Raw genomic sequence first — 23092 nt, 5'->3', positions numbered from 1 at the left:
CGGAATGGCATCCGACTTTGGCTCAGGTCATGATCTCACGGTTTGTGAGTTCGAGCCCCGTGTCTGGCTCTGTACTGACAGCTCGGAGCCTGGAGCCTGCTTCGGATTCTGTGTCTCCGTCTCTCTCTGCCTCTCCCCAACTTGTGCTCTGTCTCTCTGTGTCTCTCAAAAAATAAATAAATGTAAAAAAAAAAAAATTTAAATGAAATAAGCCAGACACAGAAAAAAAAATTACTGCATGATCTCACTTACGTGTGGGATCTAAAAAAAATAGAAGCAGAGCAGAGAGATCAGGGATGGGGAGGTGGGGGTGTTGGTCAGAGGGTACGACGTTGCAGTTAAGGGGCGCCTGGGTGGCTGTCAGTTGAGCATCCGACTTGACTCTTGATTTGGGCTGGGGTCATGAGCCCAGGGTCTTGTGATGGAGCCTCATGTTAGAGATTGTCTCTGTCTTTCCTTGGCTTGTGTACTCACACTCTTTCTCTCTCTCTCTCAAAAAAAAAAAAAAAGGGGAAAAAGAAAAGTTGCAGTTAATGTAGTATGAATAAATCTAAAGATGCAGTGTACAACATGGTGACTAAAGTTAATAATACTGTATTGAATACCGGAAATTTGCTAGGATAGTAGATTTCAAGTGCTGTCCTGCACACAAAAAATGGTAACTGTATAAGGAATATATTTGTTAATTAGCTTCACTGTAATCATCATTTGTCTATGTGTATCAAATCATCATGTTGTATACTCTAAGTATATTCAGATTTTATAAAAATTACTATTGTGCTGTAAATGTGCCTCAGTTGGGATAGATTAGGTTACGCTGAGCTAACACACAACCAAAAAATCTTACAGTTTAACACACTTGCAGGTCAGTGGGAGTCTCTGTTCACTGGCTTCCATTAGGGATCCAGGCTTATGGAGGCACCGTCTCTGAAATGCGCTCACATGAGAAGGGCATTTTGTAAACCACGTTGTCTCCTAAAGTTTTTGTCCAGAAGTGACACATGTCACTTCTTCCATTTCCTTGGCCAAAGCAAGTCACATGGCCACGCTGGCCTCCTCTGTTGATTCCTCTAGATTTAGACAACTTTGTTTCCAACCTCCGGCTGCATCAAACAGCACGGTCATGACCATCCTTGTGCATGTCTCCGTTTGGACTCTTGTGAGAGTTTCCTGTGGAATGTACTCAGAAATGGCATTGCTCGGGGTACGTTGGGTCTCCTTCCATGATGAGGCACATCCTTAATCTCTTTCTTTGTTTATTAAAGAACACTTTTCATTCATGACGAGAACACTGAGCCCCGAGAAGAAATCGCAGCACAGGGCATTTCCCCCAAACCACATTTTCACGCAAACCTTGATTTCACACGAGTCCTTTGTACTTCCCGACTTTTTTTTTATTTTTTATTTTTTAATTTTTTTAAATTTACATCCAAATTAGTTAGAATATAGTGCAACAGTGATTTCAGGAGTAGATTCCTTAGTGCCCCTCATTTATCCCATCCCCCCTCCCACAACCCTTCCCGTAACCCTCGGTTTGTTCTCCATATTTATGAGTCTCTTCTGTTTTGTCCCCCTCCCTGTTTTTATATTATTGTTTCCCTTCCCTTATGTTCATCTGTTTTGTCTCTCAAAGTCCTCATATGAGTGAAGTCATATGATTTTTGTCCCTCTCTGACTAACTTCATTTAGCATAATACCCTCCAATTCCATCCACGTAGTTGCAAATGGCAAGATTTCATTCTTTTTGATTGCCGAGTAATACTCCATTGTGTATGTATACCACATCTTCTTTATCCATTCATCCATCGATGGACATTTGGGCTCTTTCCATACTTTGGCTATTGTGGATAGTGCTTCTATAAACATGGGGGTGCATGTGTCCCTTTGAAACAGCACACCTGTATCCCGTGGATAAATGCCTAGTAGTGCAATTCTTGGCTCGTAGGGTAGTTCAATTTTAGTTTTTTGAGGAACCTCCATAGTGTTTTCCAGAGTGGCTGGACCAGCTTGCATTCCCAGTGACTTTTTTTTTTTAAGTCTATTTATTTATTTTGAGAGAGAGAGCGTGTGAGCACGTGTAGGGGAGGGGCAGAGAGAGAGGAGAGAATCCCAAGCAGGCTTAGCACAGAGCAAGATGAGGGACTCAAACTCACGAACCGAACTGTGGGATCATGACCTGAGCCGAAATCAAGAGATGGACTCTTAACTGACCAAGTCACCCTGGTGCTCCTGTACTCCCTGACTTTTAGTTTCCTTACCTGTCCAGTGGAGATGATAATGGCTTACAGAATCTTTACCTTAATGGCCTACAAAGGCCCCACCCAGTCAGGTCCTTGGCTTTCTTCCACTGACCCCTCTACTCGTGCGCTCCAGCCCACTGTTCTCCGTGCTGTCCCACAGCGGGTTGGGCATAGTCTCAGGTCAGAGCTTTTGCATTTGCCATTCCGTCTAACCTGGGATGCTCTTCTCCCCAAAATGTGCACTGGACGCTTCTTCTCATTTCCTTCAGATCTCTGTACAAATGCTTCTTCACAGAGGTCATCCGTGATCACTCTGTCTATAATACAGCACTCCCTGTCCTTCTCTACCCCTTTATGTTGCCCGGTTTTTCTTCAGAGCACTTACGACTAACATCACACTGTGTGTCAAGTGTTTTTGCGCTCCCCTGCCTCGCTAATACATAAGCTTCACGAAGGCGGGGGCTTGGCTGTGTTCCTTGCTCAGTGAGGAGAATGTCGTCCGGTGTTCAGTAGCGACCTGGTGATGACACAGAGCATGCCTACCTCCCTTGAGGGAGTGTCGTGAAGGTTACACAAGGTCGCACATGTAATAGTGCTTTGAAGGCCGTGAGGTGCTGAGCAAACAGGAGGCTGCATTGCTTGGCCTTGGTGGCATCCACAGATTTTGGCCTTTGAACTGTTTCACCGTAACTCTAAAACACTCAGACGTACTTAATTATTACTTATTGTTGCATTCAGGGCATAACTCATGGCATCAGCACTTCTGCCAGGTTTGGAAGGGACACACGTCCGTTAGAATGTGAAGGCCCTTCAGGGTGGGGCGAAGACAGGCTGATGTGCTTTTCGGGGGTCTCTTAGGGCCTTTTCTGGGACTCATTTTGTAGTTGTGAACTTGGATGTGTCTACCGCTCTTAGGCCACAATAACTGATAACTGGTGCTGTCGTTTGAGAACTTCAGGTGAAGAGGAAGGCCAGCCAAAGCCTGTGTTCTTGGGAAGAACGCCCTCTGCTGTTGTTGCAGCAGATACAGAAAGGGCAAAAAGATTCATAAAGATGACTTCACCCATGGCCAGGAGATATGTGGGGCCCTTGTTTGGTCATGAACATTTAGAATATTCTCCTTTCGGGGCACCTGGGTGGCTCAGTCAGTTAGACGTCTGACTTCGGCTCAGGTTGTGATCTCATGGTCTGTGGGTTCGAGCTCCACGTCGGTTTCTGTGTCTACAGCTTGGAGCTTGCAGCCTGCTGCTTCAGATTCATGTCTCCCTCTCTCTCTATCCCTCCCCTGCTTGTACTCTGTCTCTCTCTCAAAAATAAGAAAACATTAAAAAAAATCTATTAAAAAAAAGAATATTCTACTTTCACTTCTGCATCTTTGCGAGAAAGGCAGAGGATACTTTAGTAGAGTAGCTGTTGGCCTTGCCTTAACCCATTTGTTTGATTTTTCTCTTTCCGAGTTTTACCTGTTGTGATCCACACTGACCCCTTTACTGGCCTCCCTTTGCTCCAGCATACTGCTTCCTACCTCTGTCTGTTCTTCCTCGCATGGTTTCCTTTGTCTGGAATGCCTTCCTCCGCTTTCCTACATGATTTTATTTTATTTTTTTTTCTATGTGTCACCACGCTTTAGCTTCTGTGAGGGCAGGGACCGTGACTTTCGTGTGTACTGCTGTTTCCCTGGCATATAGCAGACTGTCTGGAATGAATGAATCCTGCCCATCTTTCAAGACCTGGCATAAATCTCATCTCCCATGTAGTGTTTTCTGAGTAACTCCATGCTACTTTAGGACTTGGCTTCGAGACTTAGTTATGTCACTTCTTAATTGTTGATCTCGGCCGTGTCATTTAACTTCCCTGAGCTTCCGTTTTCCTTATGAGTAAAGCGAGGATGATAATATAACAAACCTGTGAGGGAAGGAGAGCAGGTGAGCATCATTTGAAATAACGTATGTGAAAGCACTTCGCATGCTGTTTAAAGGGGAAGTGTTGTTAATGATGCCACTTTGATTTCTTCCTCCTCAAAAAGCTGTTCTCTTTTGCTCTTAATACCAGATTACAAATGTTGATAAATCATGTTGATTTGGACATTTTATATGCTGCCTGTCTTAAAATCTAAGCCAAACCACAGGGCGCCTGGGTGGCCCAGTCGGTTGAACGTCCAACTTTGGCTCAGGTCATGATCTCGCAGTTTGTGGGTTCGAGTCCTGCATCGGGCCCTGTGCTGATGGCTCAGAGCCTAGAGCCTGCTCCGGATTCTGTGTCTCCCTCTCTCGCTGCCCCTCCCCCATTTGTGCTCTGTCTCTGTCTCTCAAAAATAAACATTAAAAAATTTTTTTTTAAATCTGAGCCAAACCTGTATCTAATCAAGCCTGAGATCCAACTTCCTGTTTACAGTAAATGCAGGGACAGAGGAACAAGTTAAATGACACCAGGAGGAAACAATCAGACAAATCCAGGATGTGGAACATTCTCTATGACAACTGACCCAGTTTCTTTAGAAAGTCAGTGTCACAGGCAAAAGTCAGGGAGGAGGGGAGTGGTATGGTTTTAGAATAACGGACTTAAGGGGACATGCTAACCAAATGTAATGCATGAACCTTGGGTGGATACTGATTCAAAAGTGAAATAGCTATAAAATGTATTCTTGGGACAATCTGGGAAATTTGAATAGAGAATTATTAATTTTTTAGATGTATTATGATTATGTAGGAGAAAGTTGTTATTCATAGGTGATGCATGAAACTTACTTGAAATGATTCAGGAAAGGGGTGCCTGAGTGGATCAGTCAGTTAAGCGTCTGATGTCAGCTCAGGTCATGATCTCACGATTCATGGGTTTGAGCCTTGCGTAGGGCTCTGGGTTGACAGCTCAGAGCCTGGAGCCTGCTTTGGATTCTGTATCTCTTTCTCTCTCTCTCTTTTTCTGCCCCTCCCTCACTTGTGCTCTCTGTCTCTCTCAAAAATAAATAAATAAACATTTAAAAAAAAGGGGTTCAGGAAAAAAAATACACATGCACACATAGTAGAGGAGGCAAATGAGGCAAAATGTTCTCAGTTGGTTAGTTGGTTAGTTTATGAGTTTCCCTTTTATTCTTTCTATCTTTCTGTATGTTTGGAAAAATTCCTAATAAATAATTTAAAAGTACCCAAAGAACAAAATTCATCCTGAGTCTTAATGCCCTTTTTAATGTTAATTCACGTTTTCTCTTTCCTCTTTTGTACTTCTGGTCTATATTGTGTAATAAACATCGCGTTAAATGCAATATCATTTTAAAACCATAATGTTTTCTTATTCACTAACTGTTTTTTCTATGTCTCTTTTCCCTCAACTTGATTAGGGACCATACCTTTTTAGACCCCTGGGTCTGTAACACTGGTGATACAGCAAATCATTGGTAGATTGGACAAAACCAAAATAATGTTTAAACAAAGAAATCAACAACAACAAAAAACCTTCTTGCTAGCTTTCCTTTGTATGTATGAGTTGGTAGTATTTCCACTGCCTCCCCAGGAAGCACAGGTTAAGCCGTGGTGAATGTTTCTGACACGTTGAGAAAACAAACCCAGGGAACCCACAGGCTGGGCAGAAAGTAAGGTTGAGCCTGAAAAGAAAGCTTAAGGTCCCAATTTTGTCTATGTTGTTTCCTTCCAGAAGCTGCTAGTTTTGGAACATCATGTTATTGTCTTACCACCTCTTGTGTCTTCACTTCATGTCCCGTGTCCTGGTTCTGTTACCTGAAATCCCAGGAGAGCCATTCGTTTGGAGGCTCTTGTACCTGTTTGCTAAGTTAACTCCTCTGAGGATGAATGGTGTTTTGTTTTGAAATAGTAGGTGTTCGTTCTCTGGATCCTGGTGCAGGGCAGACTGTGGAAAATGTTGATCCTGCCTCGAATTTCTCATTGTAGCTCCCAGGGGCATCCTGCTTTGATGTCAGCAGGGGAGTCAGGTTAAGAAGAGGTTACACAGGGGTTAAGAAAAAGTGGACAAGGGTGGTGTGGCCTCTTCCCCCCCCAACCCTCCTTTTTTTTTTGAATATTTGCCTGTTTTAGCAGAACTTTAAAAAAATTTTTGAATGTAAAAACACCTTTTGAAGAAGGGAACTACAGACATTAAGTTCTCTAGTGTAACTTTTTGGTTATTCGATTATTTACGTGGTTGTGATCAGTGGATGTGTCCTCTCCACCCCCCTCGGTTTTACACATAGACATAATTCTCCTGCTTGTCATTTTTTGGCCGAAGGGTAGAATTTGATTGGGTCTGGCTTTATAAATGATACTTTTATTGATTACTTAGGTGGCTTCCAGATTTTTATTAGGTACTGATGGTCTTGTGTTTTGAACCAATTTATTCTGCTTTTAGATTAATTTACACACCAAATCAGAGGTGACGAACCATGTTACCGCTGTTACGTGTTTAGAGAATATGTTCCAAAAAAAGATGCAACCAATTATATTTCAACTGTTTTCTTAAACCTCAGGAAGGTTTTTTTGTTGCTGTTGTTTTGTTAAATTTAGTGATTTTTTGATAGTTTAATAGGCACTAAAGGGCTCCTTTGAAGGTCAGTCTGCTTTATTTTACATGCTAGTGGGGCCGTATTTTTGAAATGGGATTATTTTCTGTATTTCATCAATTCTATTTAAGCTATATTTGTTGAATGCTTAATGTAACTCACTGTCCTTGAAGCTGTAGGTAGTTGAGTAAGATTGCCTTTGCCTCCAGGGATTCGAAAATCTCCTAGGAGGAGAGGGAGAGGTAGCAGGGGCCCAAGAGGAAGGACACAAATGGCTGCAGAGTAAGAAAAGTGCCCTGATATACAAAGAAAGTACTGTCAGAGCTCACTGAGAAGAGGAAGATGGCACATCCAGTGGGGGAGATTAGGAGAGCCTTCACGGAAGAGATGACATTTGAGCTGGGTCTTGAAGGATGGCTAGGATTTCCATGGGAATGGGGGGGGGGGGCAGGGCATGGCAGGAAGAGCCGCTCCACATAAGTGGGAAAGCCTGGGATGCCTGGAGGAGCCGGCAAGGAGTTGAGCGTGCTGGGTGCATAGGCACGGGTCGTGGGAGATGAAGCTGGAGAGGTAGGGGGGCCGCTTTGGTGGCACCAGCTAGACATTTTGAAAGGCTACATGCAAACTTTTCTTCTCTGGTGATTTCTTGATAGATTCATCTAAATAGTTATTATGTTGCTTTGTATTTTATTTGTTCATTCATGTCTTCCATTAACCTCTGCACAGTTACTTGTCTTGTGGTTTGTTGGGGTCAGTGTGCTTTTTGTATTTTAAAGTTTTATCAGTTATGTGGCTACTACATTGTCCCACTGCGATGTTTTCCTTTTATGTTGCATTAAGAAAACATTTTTGTTTTTTTTTTTTGTCTTTGGAAACATGTCTTTTGTATGGGATAACCTACTTTCTTTTAGTATTTGGACATATCTCGTCACAACTTCGCAGGAACATGTGGCTTCTTTTTCTTACAGCCTTTTTTCTCTTTTATATGGCTAATTCCATCCCATCTGGGATTTATTAATGTGTTTGATGGGAGGAATGGGCCTAATTGTTGAGTTCCAGTATCTTACTAGAGTTTGTTAAATTTATCTACCTATCTGTCGTATTTTCCGGTTTACTTTTATTTGGTCTTTATGGTATTTCGGTGTATTTCTAAAATTTCCTTGTAACTCTTAACGTAGTTTTGATAGTCTTTTTTTTTTTTTTTTTATTTGGTAGGGTTAATGGAAACTTAAGATTTTTTTAAAGACTTTTAAGTAATCTCTATGCCCAGTGTGTGGCTTGAACTCACAACCTTGAGATCAAGAGGCACATGCTCTACTGACTGAGCTAGCCAGGCATCCTTAATGAAAACTTGAGAAACTTTCATGGTGTACCTCTCCATTTATTAATGTCTCCTCTTTCTTCTATTGTGGTGTTAGTTCCTTCTGAATAATTCTGTTGTGTCCTGAGTTAATATTTCAAAGAGTTAACATTTTGTTGCCATTATGGTTGAACATTTTTAAATTTGTATTTGCCATCTTGACCATGGTTTGGGTTGTATGAATTGTTTATATCCTGCGGCTTTGTTAAATTCAATTATATCTAGTAACTTAAAAAATTTTTTTTTTACCGTTCATTCATTTTTTGAGAGAGTGTGCGCAAGCAAGCAGAGGAGGGGCAGAGAGAGCGGGAGACACAGAATCTGAGACAGGCTCCAGGCTCTGAGCTGTCAGCACAGAGCCCAACACGGGACTTGAACTCACAGACTGTGAAATCATGACCTGAGCTGAATTCGGCTGCTTAAGTGACTGATCCACCTAGGTGCCCCCTATATCTAGTAACTTTTGGATTGAATACAAATGCATTTCTGGATTTACTAGTGTCATCTTCAAAACATAACTTGTTTTTTCCTCCAAACACCTCTGTATTTTATATCCATCTTTCATCGCTCTCAAAAGCAGTTCTTATGTCCCAGGGGAATACCATTAGCTATAATGACGCCTCCCAAGGACCTTCTGGGCAAGGAACATTTCTGCTCTTTCCAAGGAGCCATGAAAATAGGAAGCAGCTGCCTAGCTTTATAGAAGCAGAGCCTGTTGGGGTGGATGGGACCTTGCATATCCTCTAGCCTCCTCCCTGCATTTGGGAGATGAAACCAGACCCAGAGAGGAGAAGGAACTTGCTGGGAGTTCACACAGCTGGAGTGGAGGAGGTGGTTTTCAGACTTAGATTTTCTTATGGTGTATATATTACATGTTTTCATTTGGGATACTTGGTTGGAAAATTTTCTACGTTTATCCAACACCAAATTTTGGTAACTTTATCCAGTATCCTAAATAAATTTTTTTAAACTAATAATCTGCATTTTTTTTCAAGTAATCTGAAGTTCTTGAACAGGCAACCCTCTATATCACCACTCTCTTAGGTGTTTGAGTGAAAAGGGAATAAGGAAATGAGGAGAGGAAAGGGTATTTTAGTCCAGGATCCTTAGTAGGAGGGCCTATTTTTAAGCTTCATAATGTCAGTTTTAAAAGCAGTGGTTTTCAAAATAACCACAGACAAAAGTCCCCTTGAAATGAATGCCTTTCTGGAATTGACCTATTTTGAGTTTAACTGTTACCACGAAAGGTTCAGTGTCTTTAATGCTCTTAAATGCATTTACTTTTCAGGCAAAGTTGAACAGTGAGTTGAGTGAACGATCTACATGGGTTCCAGATTCAGGTTAAGTATAGATGTATGGGAAGTTGGAAGAAGACTGGACTAGCTGGTTATATTGTACTTATAGGTTTGTCTGGATCCAGGTTAATCGTATTCCTTCATTGAGTTTTAACTTACATTTCCAGGTTAGTTTTAAAAAACTAGATCTTCACCACATTTGAGAGTCCAAAGTTATTTGCCCCATTTGATTTCAGACTGTCCTTGAGTAAACAGTCCTTCAAGACTGTTGGGCCTGTCGGGGCAGGGGTGGGGTTGGGGGGAGGTGCTCAGAAGTTAGCAGGAATTCCAAGCTAACTGTAAACCTTTTGTCTAATGGCTTACTCAAATCCACAGTGAAATCCTACCGGAATGTCAGCCTGTATTTCAGCTTCTTCCCCCCGCCCCCCCAGCCCCCAACAGGAAGAAGACAGCAGCTTAACATTCCAGTAATTATTATTAATAGAAAATTTAGGGCCACCTGGGTGGCTCAGTTGATTAAGCACCTGATTCTCGATTTTGGCTCAGGTCATGATCTCGCCATTTAAGAGTTCGAACCCTGTGTTGGGCTCTGTGCTGAGTGCGGAGCCTGCTTGGGATTCTCTCTTGCTCTCTCCCTCTGTGCATCTTCCGCTTGTGCTCTCTCTCTCTCAAAATAAATAAAGTTAAAAGAAGAAGAGAAGTTATCCTACTTCTCTTAGCCATTCATTTATGTCCACTATAAGGCTTGGTCACTGGAGCTGTGGAAAGGTTCCATTTACCAGGGGATGGACCAGTGGAACACTTGGAACAGGCTTTTAACACATTGTATTAATTTTTAGAGACTGGGTGCCTGCCTGGCTCAGTCGGTAGAGCATGTGACTCTTGATCTCGAGGTTGTAGGCTCGAGTCCCACTTTGGGTGTAGAAATTACTTAAAATCTTAAATCTAGATAGGGACTGCAACAGTTTTTATTGTTTTATTGGAACATTCCTTCTAAAACATAGTCTCTTTTGCCTTGTTTTATTTTGGTAACTAAACTAATGCTGGGTTAGCCATAAGTGTAGCTTGTTGTATTTCTATTTCTGCATATTCTGAATCACTGAGCAATTACAAAATGAAAGGTTATCTGCAAGCATTTCCAAATAAAGAAGCCATAAAATATTAGGGGAAGTCAAGGGGAGAGTTCAGGAGGGAAGTACCAGAAACCACCAACAGGTGTTTGGGTGGCACTGGACAGAATGTCAGCTTGGTATGCGATCATGGGGACGAGTTTTGTGAATTCCTGAATGCTCGTGTGAGGTGGAGGGGACACAGGGTAAGAGGAAGTCAGCAGTTCCGGAGGCACAGAGGACTTGGCTTCCTGGCCCGCCCACAGCTGAGGACCAGAATCAATTCCGGAGCAGGTTGCATTCTCGACAGATAGGGGCTGCATCTGTAGGAGCACGGCTGTTGATGCGTGGGGTAATAATTAAGTCCCGGTCCTTGATCAGGACGGGACAGATGAAGTCAGAAGACCTGTGAAATTGTAGCCCTGAAGGACATGATAACTGGAAAAATAACTACCATTTATTGAGAGCCTCTCTGTTCTATTTACGTGTATTATCTTGAATTTGCACTAAAATTCTGCGAGAAAGGTCCTGATATTCTGTTGTCCAAATAAGGAGAATGAAGTTCAGGGAAATGAAGTAATTTGCAGAAGGTTGCACAGCTAGAAAGTGGTGGGATTAAGTTTAGAACCCAGGTCTGGCCTCCTCTGACATCCATGTTTTTCCCACACAGCTGTTCAAAGATTATGTAAAATGCTAGAGGTCTATGAAAAAAATTTTTCTACAGTAAGTTCTCTGCCCAACGTGGGGCTTGAACTCAAAACTCTGAGATCGAGTTGCATGCTCTACTGACTGAGGCAGCCAGGCGCCCATCTAGGGGCCTTTTTAGAGTTTCACTCTGCAGAACTGTAGCCACTAGCCACATATAACTATTTAAATTTCAATTTACCAAAATTCAATAAAGTTTAAAAATAAAAATTAGCTCCTAAGCTGCACAAGCTACACTTCAAGGGCCTGAGGCTGCATGTGACTAATGGCTGCTGTATTGGAGAGCACAGATGAAAACATTTCCATCATTGCAGAAAATTCTCTTAGTGCCTAGAGGTCATCCAATTTTACCCTTTTATTAATTTATTTTTGCCCCTTACTGTTTTTTTAATTTATTTTTTTAAAATTTTTTTTAAAATTAAAAAAATTAAAAAAAACTATATATACATATTTTTAAATTTATTTTTGCCCCTTATTTTTCCCCTGTGAAGGAGAAAATGAGGGACAAAGGAAGGAAGTAACCTGTTCAGTGTCCTAGGTCTGGTTAATGCAGTCCTCTGGACTGGTTACCTGGTGGCTTTCCCCTGGTCCACATTCTTCTTTGAAAACAATTAACAGGGGTGCCTGGCTGGCTCAGTGGGTTGAGCATCAGACTTTGGCTCAGGTCGTAATCTTGGGGTTCATGAGTTCGAGCCCTGCCTCTGGCCCGCTGCTGTCAGCGTGGAGCTGGCTTCAGATCCTCTGTCCCCCTCCCTTCCTCTCTCCTGCTCATGTTCTCTCTCAAAAATAAACGAACATGAAAAAAAAACCGAACAATTAACAGACTGGAAATGGGTGCCTGTTCTACCCTCCTAGCCTTGCCTGGCCTTGTAAACTAGATTCTTCTCCCAGAGTGCAGCCCTGTGTTGTCCCAAGTTCAAAGGGCATGTTCGGATTGGTTGCCCCTAGGAAAACGAGAGACCTTTGTTGGAAAGGAATTCCATGCTTGATGTATGAAACAGCACTTTGATTCCCCCTGGTTGGTTGTCTGCCTTCCTACCACTTTGTAATTGAACTTGCAGCTGCTAGCCATTTGTCTTCCAATCGAGGCCAACTTCAAAACAGTTCAAATGACAGAGGTATGTATACTTTGAATAGAAGCAGCTGTTTGTTATTTGCTGTTGATTCGAATGGCTTTTGTGTTAGGGTCAGATAGTTTAGATTATGACTCAAATTACAATAGGTTTCAAACTTCGGTGTTAAGATTCAAATGTATTAACGTTCATTTAACTGATATATATTATATACCTAATATATAGCAGCACTGAGCTGAGGGATGGATGAAATGGACTTGTGCTAAAAATTGACAAAGATGCCAACGTTATGGGTGAATCTAATACATTTTAAATTCTTGTCTGAATTTTATTATTGGCACTTGCCGCCCATGTATTAACCTATTTGGTCCTGCAATTCACTAAAAGCTCCAGTTTGGATCATTGCTTTGAAGTAAAGTGAAGAATCATGTGCAAATATCCTTTTAGTGGATGTTATTAAAGACATTTAAATTATACACTCCAGTGTCTAAATGACAGTCTAAAGTGCATGTGTGTGTGTTTGGAGGGTGGGCACGTGGGAGCAAAAAGGAGGCATTGTACTGGGGTAATATTTTTAGGAAGCCTAAATGTGATATTTGATTTCAGTATGACATAGTCATTGGTTTAAAAGTTATCTTTTGGGAACAAATCAAAGTTTGGTTTTTTTCCCCTAAAGAAATGGAAAAGTCACATGCATGAGTATGGTCAGAAATTAAAAACAGAAGTTGAGGGGCGCCTGGGTGGCGCAGTCAGTTGAGCGTCCGACTTCAGCCTGGTCACAATCTCGCGGTCCGTGGGTTCGAGCCCCGCGTCGGGCTCTGGGCTGATGGCTCAGAGCCTGGAGCCTATTTCTGATTCTGTGTCTCCCTCTCTCTGCCCCTCCCTCGTTCATGCTCTGTCTCTCTCTGTCCCAAAAATAAATAAACGTTGAAAAAAAAAATTAAAAAAAAAAAAAAAACCCAGAAGTTGAAATGATGGCAGCGTACCCAGAAAAGTGCCTGTCTTTTCTGAGAGTGCAAAGGTAGAGAGGACGTTAAAGATGGTGGAGACAGCTGGAAGGGGTCCCCGGGAGCCCTGATCTCTGGTCTTTCTTTAACTGCCTGAGGTGGTGTGGTGGTGGTGGTGTTGGGGGAGGGTGTGGGCAGAGCACCCAGTCAACTCCTTGTATTGTTTTATTGAGTTGGGTCTAATTTCCAAAAGGTTGGGAATGGGTTTATATGAGGGTTTTGGAGTCAACATGCCCAGAGGCAGGGTGGTCTGAGGAGGACATACTGTTTCACTCTGGGAGTTTTGGATTCTAACAGTACAGCGAAGAGCCCAGCTTCCCAATCAGGTTTTAAGTAGTTGTTTCTGCCTCTACAAGTGTTTCATTTGAATCCAGAAATTAACCCTTCTTCCAGAGGGGTCTGAAAGCCTGCAGCCTTCAGAATCCTCAGGCTGCAGTGCTTTTGAATAACTGCCTTGTGTAGAGGGAAAGTGTGAGATCTCAGCTCCTTCCCTGGTACAGCTGTTAACTCACCATGTGACCACCCTGTGCCTGCTTCTCTGCAAAGCGGGGTGGTGGTATTGCCTTCCTACCTTTCAGGGTTTATATAATGAGCTCCGTATAATCGTATAGGTTACCACTTGGGCACACTTGCAAACTCACGGTAGGTATTAAGTAGATGACATTTTATTATTGAAAGGAATCTGTTGCAATCTCCCTTTTGGCAGATAAAGAATCCAGGACTGCAAAGAAGGGTTAAAAGGTTGTCACACAGTAGGTTCTGCTGTGAATGTGACTTAAAAAATTTTTTTTTAATGTTTATTTTAGAGAGAAAGACAGAGACAGTGTGTGAGTGGGGGAGGGGCAGAGACAGAGGGAGACACAGAATCCCAAATAGGCTCCAGGCTCTGAGCTATCAGCACAGAGCCCGACACAGGGCTCGAACTCACGAACTGCGAGTTCATGACCTGGGCTGAAGTTGGACACTTAATTGACTGAGTCACCCATGAGCCCCAAATGTGACTTTTGAGTAAGCATGGCCTGGAGAACATGTGATACGGGGGAAAGGTTTTGGAGCCGACATATGTGGATTTGAATCCTGACCCCGCCTGTTACTCCTTTGAATGATCTTGTGCAACTTCTTTCACCTTCTTGAGTCTGTTTGCACATCTGTAAAATGGGCATAGTAACACCTACCCAGCAGAAAGGATTCATAGACACTCTGTGTGTAAACTGCTTCTTATGATTAACAAGACTCCTGATAAGGGCTAGGGCTAGATTCCCTGCCAGGGTGCCTTATTCTCTATCAGGTGAGAAGGAGAGAAAGTTCTCACCTCCCGAAACACTTCCCATAATGGGACTCTTCAGCTATTCTTTATCTAGGCAGATAGAATAGAGACAATGCTGGCATATTTGCAATTTGGGGGATGTCAGGAAGTATTTTCAGTGAAACAGGAAGCTGCAGAAGGTGCGTAGGAAGCAACTGCCACTCAGTACATCCCAGTACAGACTCCTCCCAGCTTCTCTAAGGACCACCATCTATATGACAGGTACCACCCTGGAAGTTGGCTTTCTTCTCCCAAGAGTTTAAAGAGGATTTCCTGGACCGAATATGCTCGTGTGTGTGTGTGTGTGTGTGTGTGTGTGTGTGTGTGTGTGTGTGTGTAGTAATAGGGAGGGGTAGGCCCTGACATAAAGGGAAGGTAACACTTTGTTCTTCAAGCCAGATGTTTGCTGGGGGGGAGGTGGGGGGGTTCTGCTCTAGGTGACGTTTGGGTTTCACTTTTTCATGGTTCATCCAGATGTCTTCCCCAACGGGTCCTGGCCTTTGCTCAGACTGTCTTCTGGGGATTCCCTTCTCTACCTTTCAATCCATGTTGGAATCCTAATCTTGTGTTAAAGCTCAATTTGCAGGTTGCCTTTTGTGTAAATCTATCACAGACCTGGCCTCCACCCCACTCTAGGCAGTGGTCATCTTTCCACCTTCCAGGGCACTCTGCCTGGCCCATCATGCTTTGGTTGTTTGTGTAACTCTTGTCCAGTTGGACTGAAATTGGGGAAACCTGGGACTGGATCTTTTCATCTTTATCTCCAGCGCATAGCATATTCCTTAGCATCTGGTTTGGTGAAATTTTGCTGAATGACTAAGCCCTGACATGGCAGTAAAGGAAGAGGGCAGAAGATACACCTCTCCAAAGGTCAAGGCTCTGCTAATCCCTGCAGAGTCCGACTTTGACTTATTTTGATTATTTTCAGTTTAATATTTTGACACAAGAGGGTCACAGTGTTGGTGGTAATCATAGCATTTGTTCTGTGAGGCTTTGTATACTCTTCATTGGTTGTTTTTTTTTTTTTTTTTAAAGTAATCTCTGTGTCCAGCGTGGGGCTTAATTCACGACCCCAGGATCAAGAGTCGTATGCTCTACTGAGCCAGCCAGGTGCCCCTCCTCCTCATTGTTTTTAGATCTGTTTGTTTCCTTATTCAACCACATGAGGCATGTGGGTTGTGTATTATCTTTACTCAACAGATAGGAAACTGATCTTGGTTAAGGGTCTTGTCTATGTCACACCAGCACCTAAGAGTGCTTATAGTCCTCTGTACTGCCTTTTTAGCCAATATCCACTTCCTTGCTCAGAGGAGAAACATTTGGGAAGCATATGCTGTTGGTGACATCTTTCCTAATGCTTTATTATTTTTTTTTTAAGTTTATTATTTTTGAGAGAGAGAGGGAGGAAGACAGAGAATCCCAAGCAGGTTCCACACTTTCAGCACAGAGCCTGATGGTGGGGCTCGAACTCAAACCGTGAGATTATGACCTGAGCCAAAATCAAGAGTCAGAGGCTTAACTGACTGAGCCACCCAGACACCCCAACGTCTACCCCGTTCTGTGATGTTCCTTCAGCCCCATGCCTGGTGGAGAGAAGGGCTCAGGGAATGTTTGGGGCTGGATGGATCCGTGAGCCTCCCTTGCTGGAGGAGCTGAACACTTATCCCCAACGGATGTTGGGCTTCTTGATGGACACATGACATTGGTGGCTGAATATACATGCACCTGTGGCTTTTCACACTCTCCCCCCACGCCTCTCCAGGGACTGGGATAGGACAGATGGTCATAGACACAGGCTTCTCAGCTCTGCATCCTCTCTGCAAATCACATTTGGGGAAAAGTTAAGTTTGTGCAGTAATACAATTTCGGTAACCCAGTTTCATACTGCCGGTGAGTTGTTTAACACTCCCTGGATAAATCACACTTCAGCAGAACTCATTTGGGAACAGAGTTTAATTTCACTGTAGGTGGCTGTGATTCCAACCCACCAGGCCCTCCCACCCCCCCTAATAAATCTAGGCTGATAAGGTGAATGCAGCACTAAGCCAGGCTATTTCTGAACCTGGATAGCCTTACTCTATATTAATAGTCCTTTTCACCCCCAACACCTTGCATTCTTTGTCCCCTGAGGATAGACACCCACTTGTCTATCCTTAAATGTTAGAGATGGAAATGACCTTTATAGTTCAGCCTCACGGATGATGATGATGAAGGAATTGGGGTCTAGAGAGGCCAGGTGGCTTATGGCTAGTGAGTGACAGCCTGAATCCAGATCCAGGACCCTCGGTTTGTCTCTAGTGCAGGGCTCTTGTTTTCTGCCCCGCCCCAGCGCACAACCTTTGATTCTGTTTTATAGCCAGGGGAGAGTCTATATTTTCAGCTTAAATTGAATACAGGTGACCACTTTACTGTTAAATGCCCTCAGCATAGAGTGAATTCATTTCCTGTTAACCCTCACAGCCTCTCTTGCCCTATCTTTGGCAAGGGCCATTAAAGTCTTGGCAGATTTCTGTATAGTTAACTGCAGCCTAGGGGTAACCCTGTGTGGGTTTGACTGATAGGATTTAACTTTTAGGAAGAAAATGAAAAGCACGGGTGATAAGAGTATGTAGAGAGAGAGAGGAAAAAAAATATTGTTAAATTCTCTCTTAACAGTATACCTTTTGGCCGTTTGGCTCCAAAAATCATCATATTTTGGTTTCAAAAATGGCGGATAAGACATAGAGTCCCAAAACTGCTGAAGATTATTAAAATGTATTAAAGATGCAAGCCTGGAGCTTGAAAAAACACTTGTCATTTGTCATGGAAGCGTCAGTGTTCTACGTTCTCCTGCTGATGGACTTGGGGAAGTCTCGGGAGCTCAGCAACTGGTGTGCCATGGACTGTTCTGTGGTCCCCCCCGTCTGGGGTGTGCATACTTTGTCCACGGGGGCACTTTTAGGAGAGACACATAGGCTGGCCAGCCAGTGGGGTCCGTTCAGCCTGTACTAGGGTGATGTATGTAGCAGGAAGCCAGTTGTAGCACAGCAGGAGATAGTTTTTCTCTGTACAGGGTCTTCATGTAGTAGGTCATTAGTGTTGATTTCTTGGCTTAAAAAACTGTGTATCTTCCTCTTCTTTCTTGACTGTAAAGGGCAAGGGGAAAAGAGGAGCTCATTATGCCCTGTTCTCTTCTTCTATGACCAGCTTCCCCACAGTTACGAACTCTGTTCTGGCACTTAGTGGGCAGTCTTGCTCTGTGTTGGAGGAGTGATCCCTAGAGGCAGACAGCTGAGGTTGGAGTCCTCCACCCCTAAACACTTACATCAGTTGGAATTCTTAACGTCTGTTATCCCTGGCTTCCTCATTAGTAAGTTAAGTATGGGGGTGATAATACTACCTAACTTGTATGGTTGTTGTGAGAGTTAAATGTAAGGTGGTAGGATAACACCTAACTCAGTAGGCAGTCAGTAAAATGTTACCCGTGGCTTTGTACGTTTCCTTTGGGGTTTCTCTGTCAAGTTTATTGCCAGCATTTGGGAGTTCACCCTCTCCTTTAAGGCTGAAGTCCGATATCGTCTTGTCCTTGAAATTTTGCCTGGTCTCCCTCAGGAAAGTTCTGGCAAGGCTGTCCATGAACTGTTTGGGAGGCAAAGCACTTTGTGTGTGTGTGTGCGTGCATGTGATCTTCATATATTTTCTGTGGTTTCATGATCTACACTATGAGCTTCTGGAGATTTAATAGTTCTGTCTCCATGCTCCATTTCTCGCCAGGCCTGCCTGGCATGCAGTCAGCGGTCTGTAAATGTGGAATGAATGAATGCTGGTGTTAGCTTACAGAGCCTGTGTGGGACAGGAGATTGGCTTCATTGGGTTTCCACTGATATCAAGGGCAATATTATGTGCACTGAGTTTCTTGATCGCTCTTCTTGAATCATTTCTTCTTTTTGTCCTTTTTGGGTGATTACGCAAAGCTGGACTAGTTGGAGCCCCCAAGTGGGACCAAGAAATGTGGCTCTTACTGGACTCCATTACAGGTCAGATGCTAACTTAATGCAGTGCATGGCATGAAGGATGCTGGTGTATTTTATGATCAAATGGATTCTAGTTACTAGACTGGAAATGACTGTGGTGGGTGGGGATGTCATAAATATACTAGTGGTTTGGGGGCCTGAAGGAGTTAAAGCTCCTCTCAGAATAGCCAGAGCAGCTCCTAGGAAGTAGCTTCCGAGGCAGGATGTGGCAAGCCAGTGGGTAAATGAGCGCGTTCTCCTTTGGAAGAAAAGGAAGTGGGTGGGGGAGAAGTGAAGAGGAAGAGCTTGGTGGACATATCTTTTTATCTTCTGCTGTAAGAACATGCTTCTCTTTGAATGCCAGACAGAGCCTGCAGAGTTTTTAACCCAAAGTGACCAGGGTCCAAAGAATGCTTAATGATACTGGTTTTGCAGTTTTCTTGTTTTTTTTTTGTTTTTGTTTTTGTTTTTTTTTTTTTGCCCCACAGTATCTCAAATTTAGTATGCACTGGAGTGTTGTCCTAGTAGGTTTTATTTTCTAATATTGATCTTTGGTGTATTATTGAATGCTCTTTGAGGATTCACAATTAGTGTAAAGTGTCAACCACAATCACACTCTTCTGACCAAGAATTAACTAATTAGTTAATTCTTTGTTTTTGTTTTTACTTTTAAATAAGCTACACCCACTGTGGGGCTCAAACTTACAACCCTGTGATCAAGAGTCGTATGTTCCACCATCTGAGACAGCCAGGTGCCCCTAACCAAGAATAATTTAGAAAAAAGTTTTTTGTTTTAGAAAAGCCTCTTTGATGTGTTTACTTATTTATCTGTTTCAGAACACATTCTTACCCATTGTTTGTCCAGGTGCTCATAACAGCTTCTTGTGATACGGGACAAGAGTGTGCTTCCATTTCGAGGTTCAAAGTTACATGGCCAGTTACCGGCAGGGTTGACAGAGGGCTCCAAATTTTCTGACTTCCAAGTTCAGGGTTGTTTCCATACTCTTGGTACCTTCTGTTAGAAGCATGGTTTATACATTGGAGGCAAATTATTGATGATGCAATTTTGCAAATAAAAAGAGCCCTCTGGGATTTGGTAATTGAAATAGGTGAGCCTCAAGCATTGCTGGAAAAGCAGCCATCACTTCTGTATGTATCACATAGATAGCAATAATGCAAATGAGTGTTGGGCTTGGGAATTGAATCCAGGACTATGGATTGGTGTGTGAGAAATACTGTCAAAGCCCTTTTTGAGCCAGTCTTTGGACCAGGGTAATGAGAGTTTAATTATCTGGAAGAGAAGTCCCCTGTGGGCTTCCAAGGATTTGGAAAGCTGAGCTCAGCAGCTTTTAGACTTCAGATTTTTATATCTTCTTTGTCTCAAGGAAGCTAGTATATCTCCTGAGGTGTGTAGCTTGTGATTCCATTTCTGTGAAGGTTCCAAACTAGAATTTTTGCACTTATTCATATATCTATTTTGCATATGCACATTTTGGGTGATTTGATCCCAGAACCACATACTTAAATTGTGATTATTTTGCATGTATTTTAGATATTTAAATATAAGAAAGCATTCTTATGGCATTTTTAATTTATTTTTTAAATTAAAAAATTAAAATCTTGTGGCATTTTTTTGGAAACTAAGATGTCAGATGGCTCTTTGCTGAACTCTAAACATCCTGAGGCGTTCCAGACTGGTGTGCTGGGACCATCTTTTTTTTTTTTTTTTTTTTTTTAACTTAAGATTTAAAATTTTTCTCTTGAGGTATAATTGACGTATAAGTGTGCTGATTTGATACGTTTATGTATTGCACTATGATTACCACCATAGCTTTAGCTAACATCTCTATGGTGTCACCTAATTATCATTTCTTTTTTGTGGTGGGAACATTTAAGATCTAATCTCTTAGCAGCTTTGTCGTATATGATACAGTATTGTTGACTCTAATCTCCGTACTGTGCATTAGGTCTCCAGGCTGTTCATCTTCTGCAAGTTTGTACCCTGTGACCAACATTTCCCTAATACCCCTTCCTCAAACCTAATTCTTTAGCATGGTGTGCTGTGTCCTTCATGGTCTAGCCCCAGCTTACCTTCCGGCCTCTGTGCGCTCTCCTGGTGCACCTACCTTCTGGCCACTTGGAACTGCTTGTAACTTTCAGTGCCTTTTTATTCATGCTGATGCCCAAGCCTGGGGTGCGCTTTCCCCTGCTGCAAATTGAGTTATCCTTCAGGACTGAACCTGGGCATTATGTTTTCTTTCCTTTCCTAATCTTGGAATTGGAAGTTTTATCTCTGTTCTCATAGCCCCCTGTGCCCACCTCAGCGTTACCATCTCCCTTACCTTACTCACTGCTCTGCTTGTTAGTATCCTTCCCTGTGTTTGGCTTGCACTGTGATGCCTGTCTCTTTCTTTCTTTCATCTCTACATCTTTGTCTCCTGGTCTCTTTCTTACACACACACGCACACGCACACGCACACACACATACACACGATGCCTGGTGAGGGTAGGGACCCAGTCTTCCTCATCTGCACCTTCTTAGCCTTTAGCACAGATTGTGCCTGTCACACAGTGGGTGCTCTATGAATAATCTGCATTGCATTTTCACAGCTGTGGGCGTAAATGGGTATCAGCCAGATGTCTACTCAACTTTCCCGTCCCCTGCCCTCTAGATTGAAGTGGTCCTGCAGGTTTCCATTCTCATGGTCACTTGTGCTTCTGTAGGACCCATGTTTCCCTTTCTGTGTTTTTTTTTCTCTTTTTCTTGCTCTGTGTTGAATCAGCTTGGAATTCGGCCCCTTTTTTCCTGATTTTCTCCAAACAACAAGAATGAAACATACAAAAAGCTATTTTCGTGCAATGCAGATTGGACTGAAGGTCTGGGGTAGGGAGGGTGTGTTACATTATAGCAATAAAGACAGCTTAAAAATCTTATGGCGTTAGATATCTTTGGTTTTAAATGATCTTTGCCCTGGTGCCTTCTTTCCTCCTGTGCTACTTTACAGACACTCTTCAAACAGGCTTCTCCCAGCTTATTCGGCAGCCTAAATCATTTCTCCAGCTCCACCCCTATGTGCTGTTCAGATCTGCTCCTGCCTATGCCATGGCTGAGGATCAGGCCCTTTTAAACTGCCGGCAAGCCTTCTGGTCCTCTGGTAGCCCTTGTTGTGAAGGGGGTTTGTTAACACAAACACTTAACCAACCCCCTGCCCCCGTCCCTCCTTTCAGAAGACAGAAACAAGCACTGTTGGTTTTGGTTTTAATTAAATTTTCCCTCTGGTCTGTGATTTTACTTCTGCCAGGTACATTTTGACCCTACCAGGCCAACTGCTATTAATTTGAGGACCTAACTAGTAGTTTTCTACAAGGTGAGCACTTGTATGGACTTCTAGTCATGGTCCTGCAGGGTTCCCTGAGCATTGCCAGATGGTGATGTGGGGAGTATGATTTTTCTCGGAGATGATGTATGCTAAGAGGTGAGGTTTGCTGACCCCTCTAGTGTGTACTTGGATCAAAGAGAGGGGCCAAGCTGTAATAGGCATGTTGTTCATGTGCTTAAGGAAGGAACAGGTTTGGAGAATTGATGACTTCTCCATGTAGACTAGAATTGGAGATGCATTTTGAATGCTGTTTCTCCTGAATTTATCTTCCTGCCTTAGCTGTGCTTCTGAGCATTGGCTCTCTTCCTTTTTTGCCTTGGGGACTCGAGTTTCCTCATGGCTCTGGGTTATGAGGTCTAGGATGATGGCCGCATCGGGTCCTGTACCTTTTTCTCTCATTCAAGAACAACTTGCACTGCTGATTCCCAGAGCAGCATTGGCCATTACTACACAGGCAGTTACTAAAAGGTCTTTCTCTATATCAGCGTCTCAAAATCTGGGGTCAGATACATCATCTTTACAAGGCCACAATCAACCAACTTGTCCTTTCAGGAACACACCCATTGTGTGGCCACCACCAGGCCCAGGGCTCCCTTTGATTTTTCTGAGGGTGACCACATACTTATTGGATGTTCCACTTGGGTTGTCTATGGTATTTTCTCGCTTTCAGTACTCTCTGCTGCCTCCTCTCCACCCTGCCGCCCTCAGTAGGCCCCTGGCTCTCTTATGGCCACCCAAATTTTTACTGCTTCTACCAGTGTGCTTCACCTGGGCCGTGTCCTTTCTCTTCCCTTCCTGTCCCATTCAACATATATCGGCCTTGGATGTTCCTCTGAAAGGAATTCCTCTTTGGGTAGATTTGTTGTCTTTCCAGGGACCTTTTAGTACAGCACAGTTCTTTGCTTCAAAGGAATCGGTCACTAACGGGTACACACCTGTGTTAGGGTTGATCAGGTGTGCGATTTGTTGGAAGGACATGAGATCTTTGGCTCGTGGTGTGGAGAGAAGGTAAGTTTTGGAGTTCCAGCCCTAGTCTTAATTGCTCCTGGCCTCCATTTCCATTTCTGTAACATGGGAACAAAATACCTAGTTTTTAATGTTGTTGTGAGGACTAA

The 23092-nt window shown here is 43.0% G+C and overlaps 1 protein-coding gene across 2 annotated transcripts in view; it reads left to right on the top strand.

Annotated features, from left to right (window-relative positions):
- The window catches only part of MAP2K1 (mitogen-activated protein kinase kinase 1), a 78150-nt gene that overhangs the window by 4588 nt on the left and 50470 nt on the right, over positions 1-23092 (top strand). The window contains exon 1 of one of the 2 annotated variants that reach the window (XM_015078286.3): positions 7244-7320. The exons of the other annotated variant lie outside the window; for it this stretch is intronic. Within the exon in view, the coding sequence (XP_014933772.1) occupies positions 7307-7320 (14 nt within the window). The 5' untranslated portion in view covers positions 7244-7306. Of the gene's footprint in view, positions 1-7243; positions 7321-23092 lie in introns of those variants that run through there. 2 annotated transcript variants of the gene reach the window in all.

Source organism: Acinonyx jubatus, chromosome B3, assembly GCF_027475565.1.
Source record: "Acinonyx jubatus isolate Ajub_Pintada_27869175 chromosome B3, VMU_Ajub_asm_v1.0, whole genome shotgun sequence".
Taxonomy (NCBI): domain Eukaryota; kingdom Metazoa; phylum Chordata; class Mammalia; order Carnivora; family Felidae; genus Acinonyx; species Acinonyx jubatus.
This window is presented reverse-complemented; position numbering and strand designations above follow the sequence as displayed.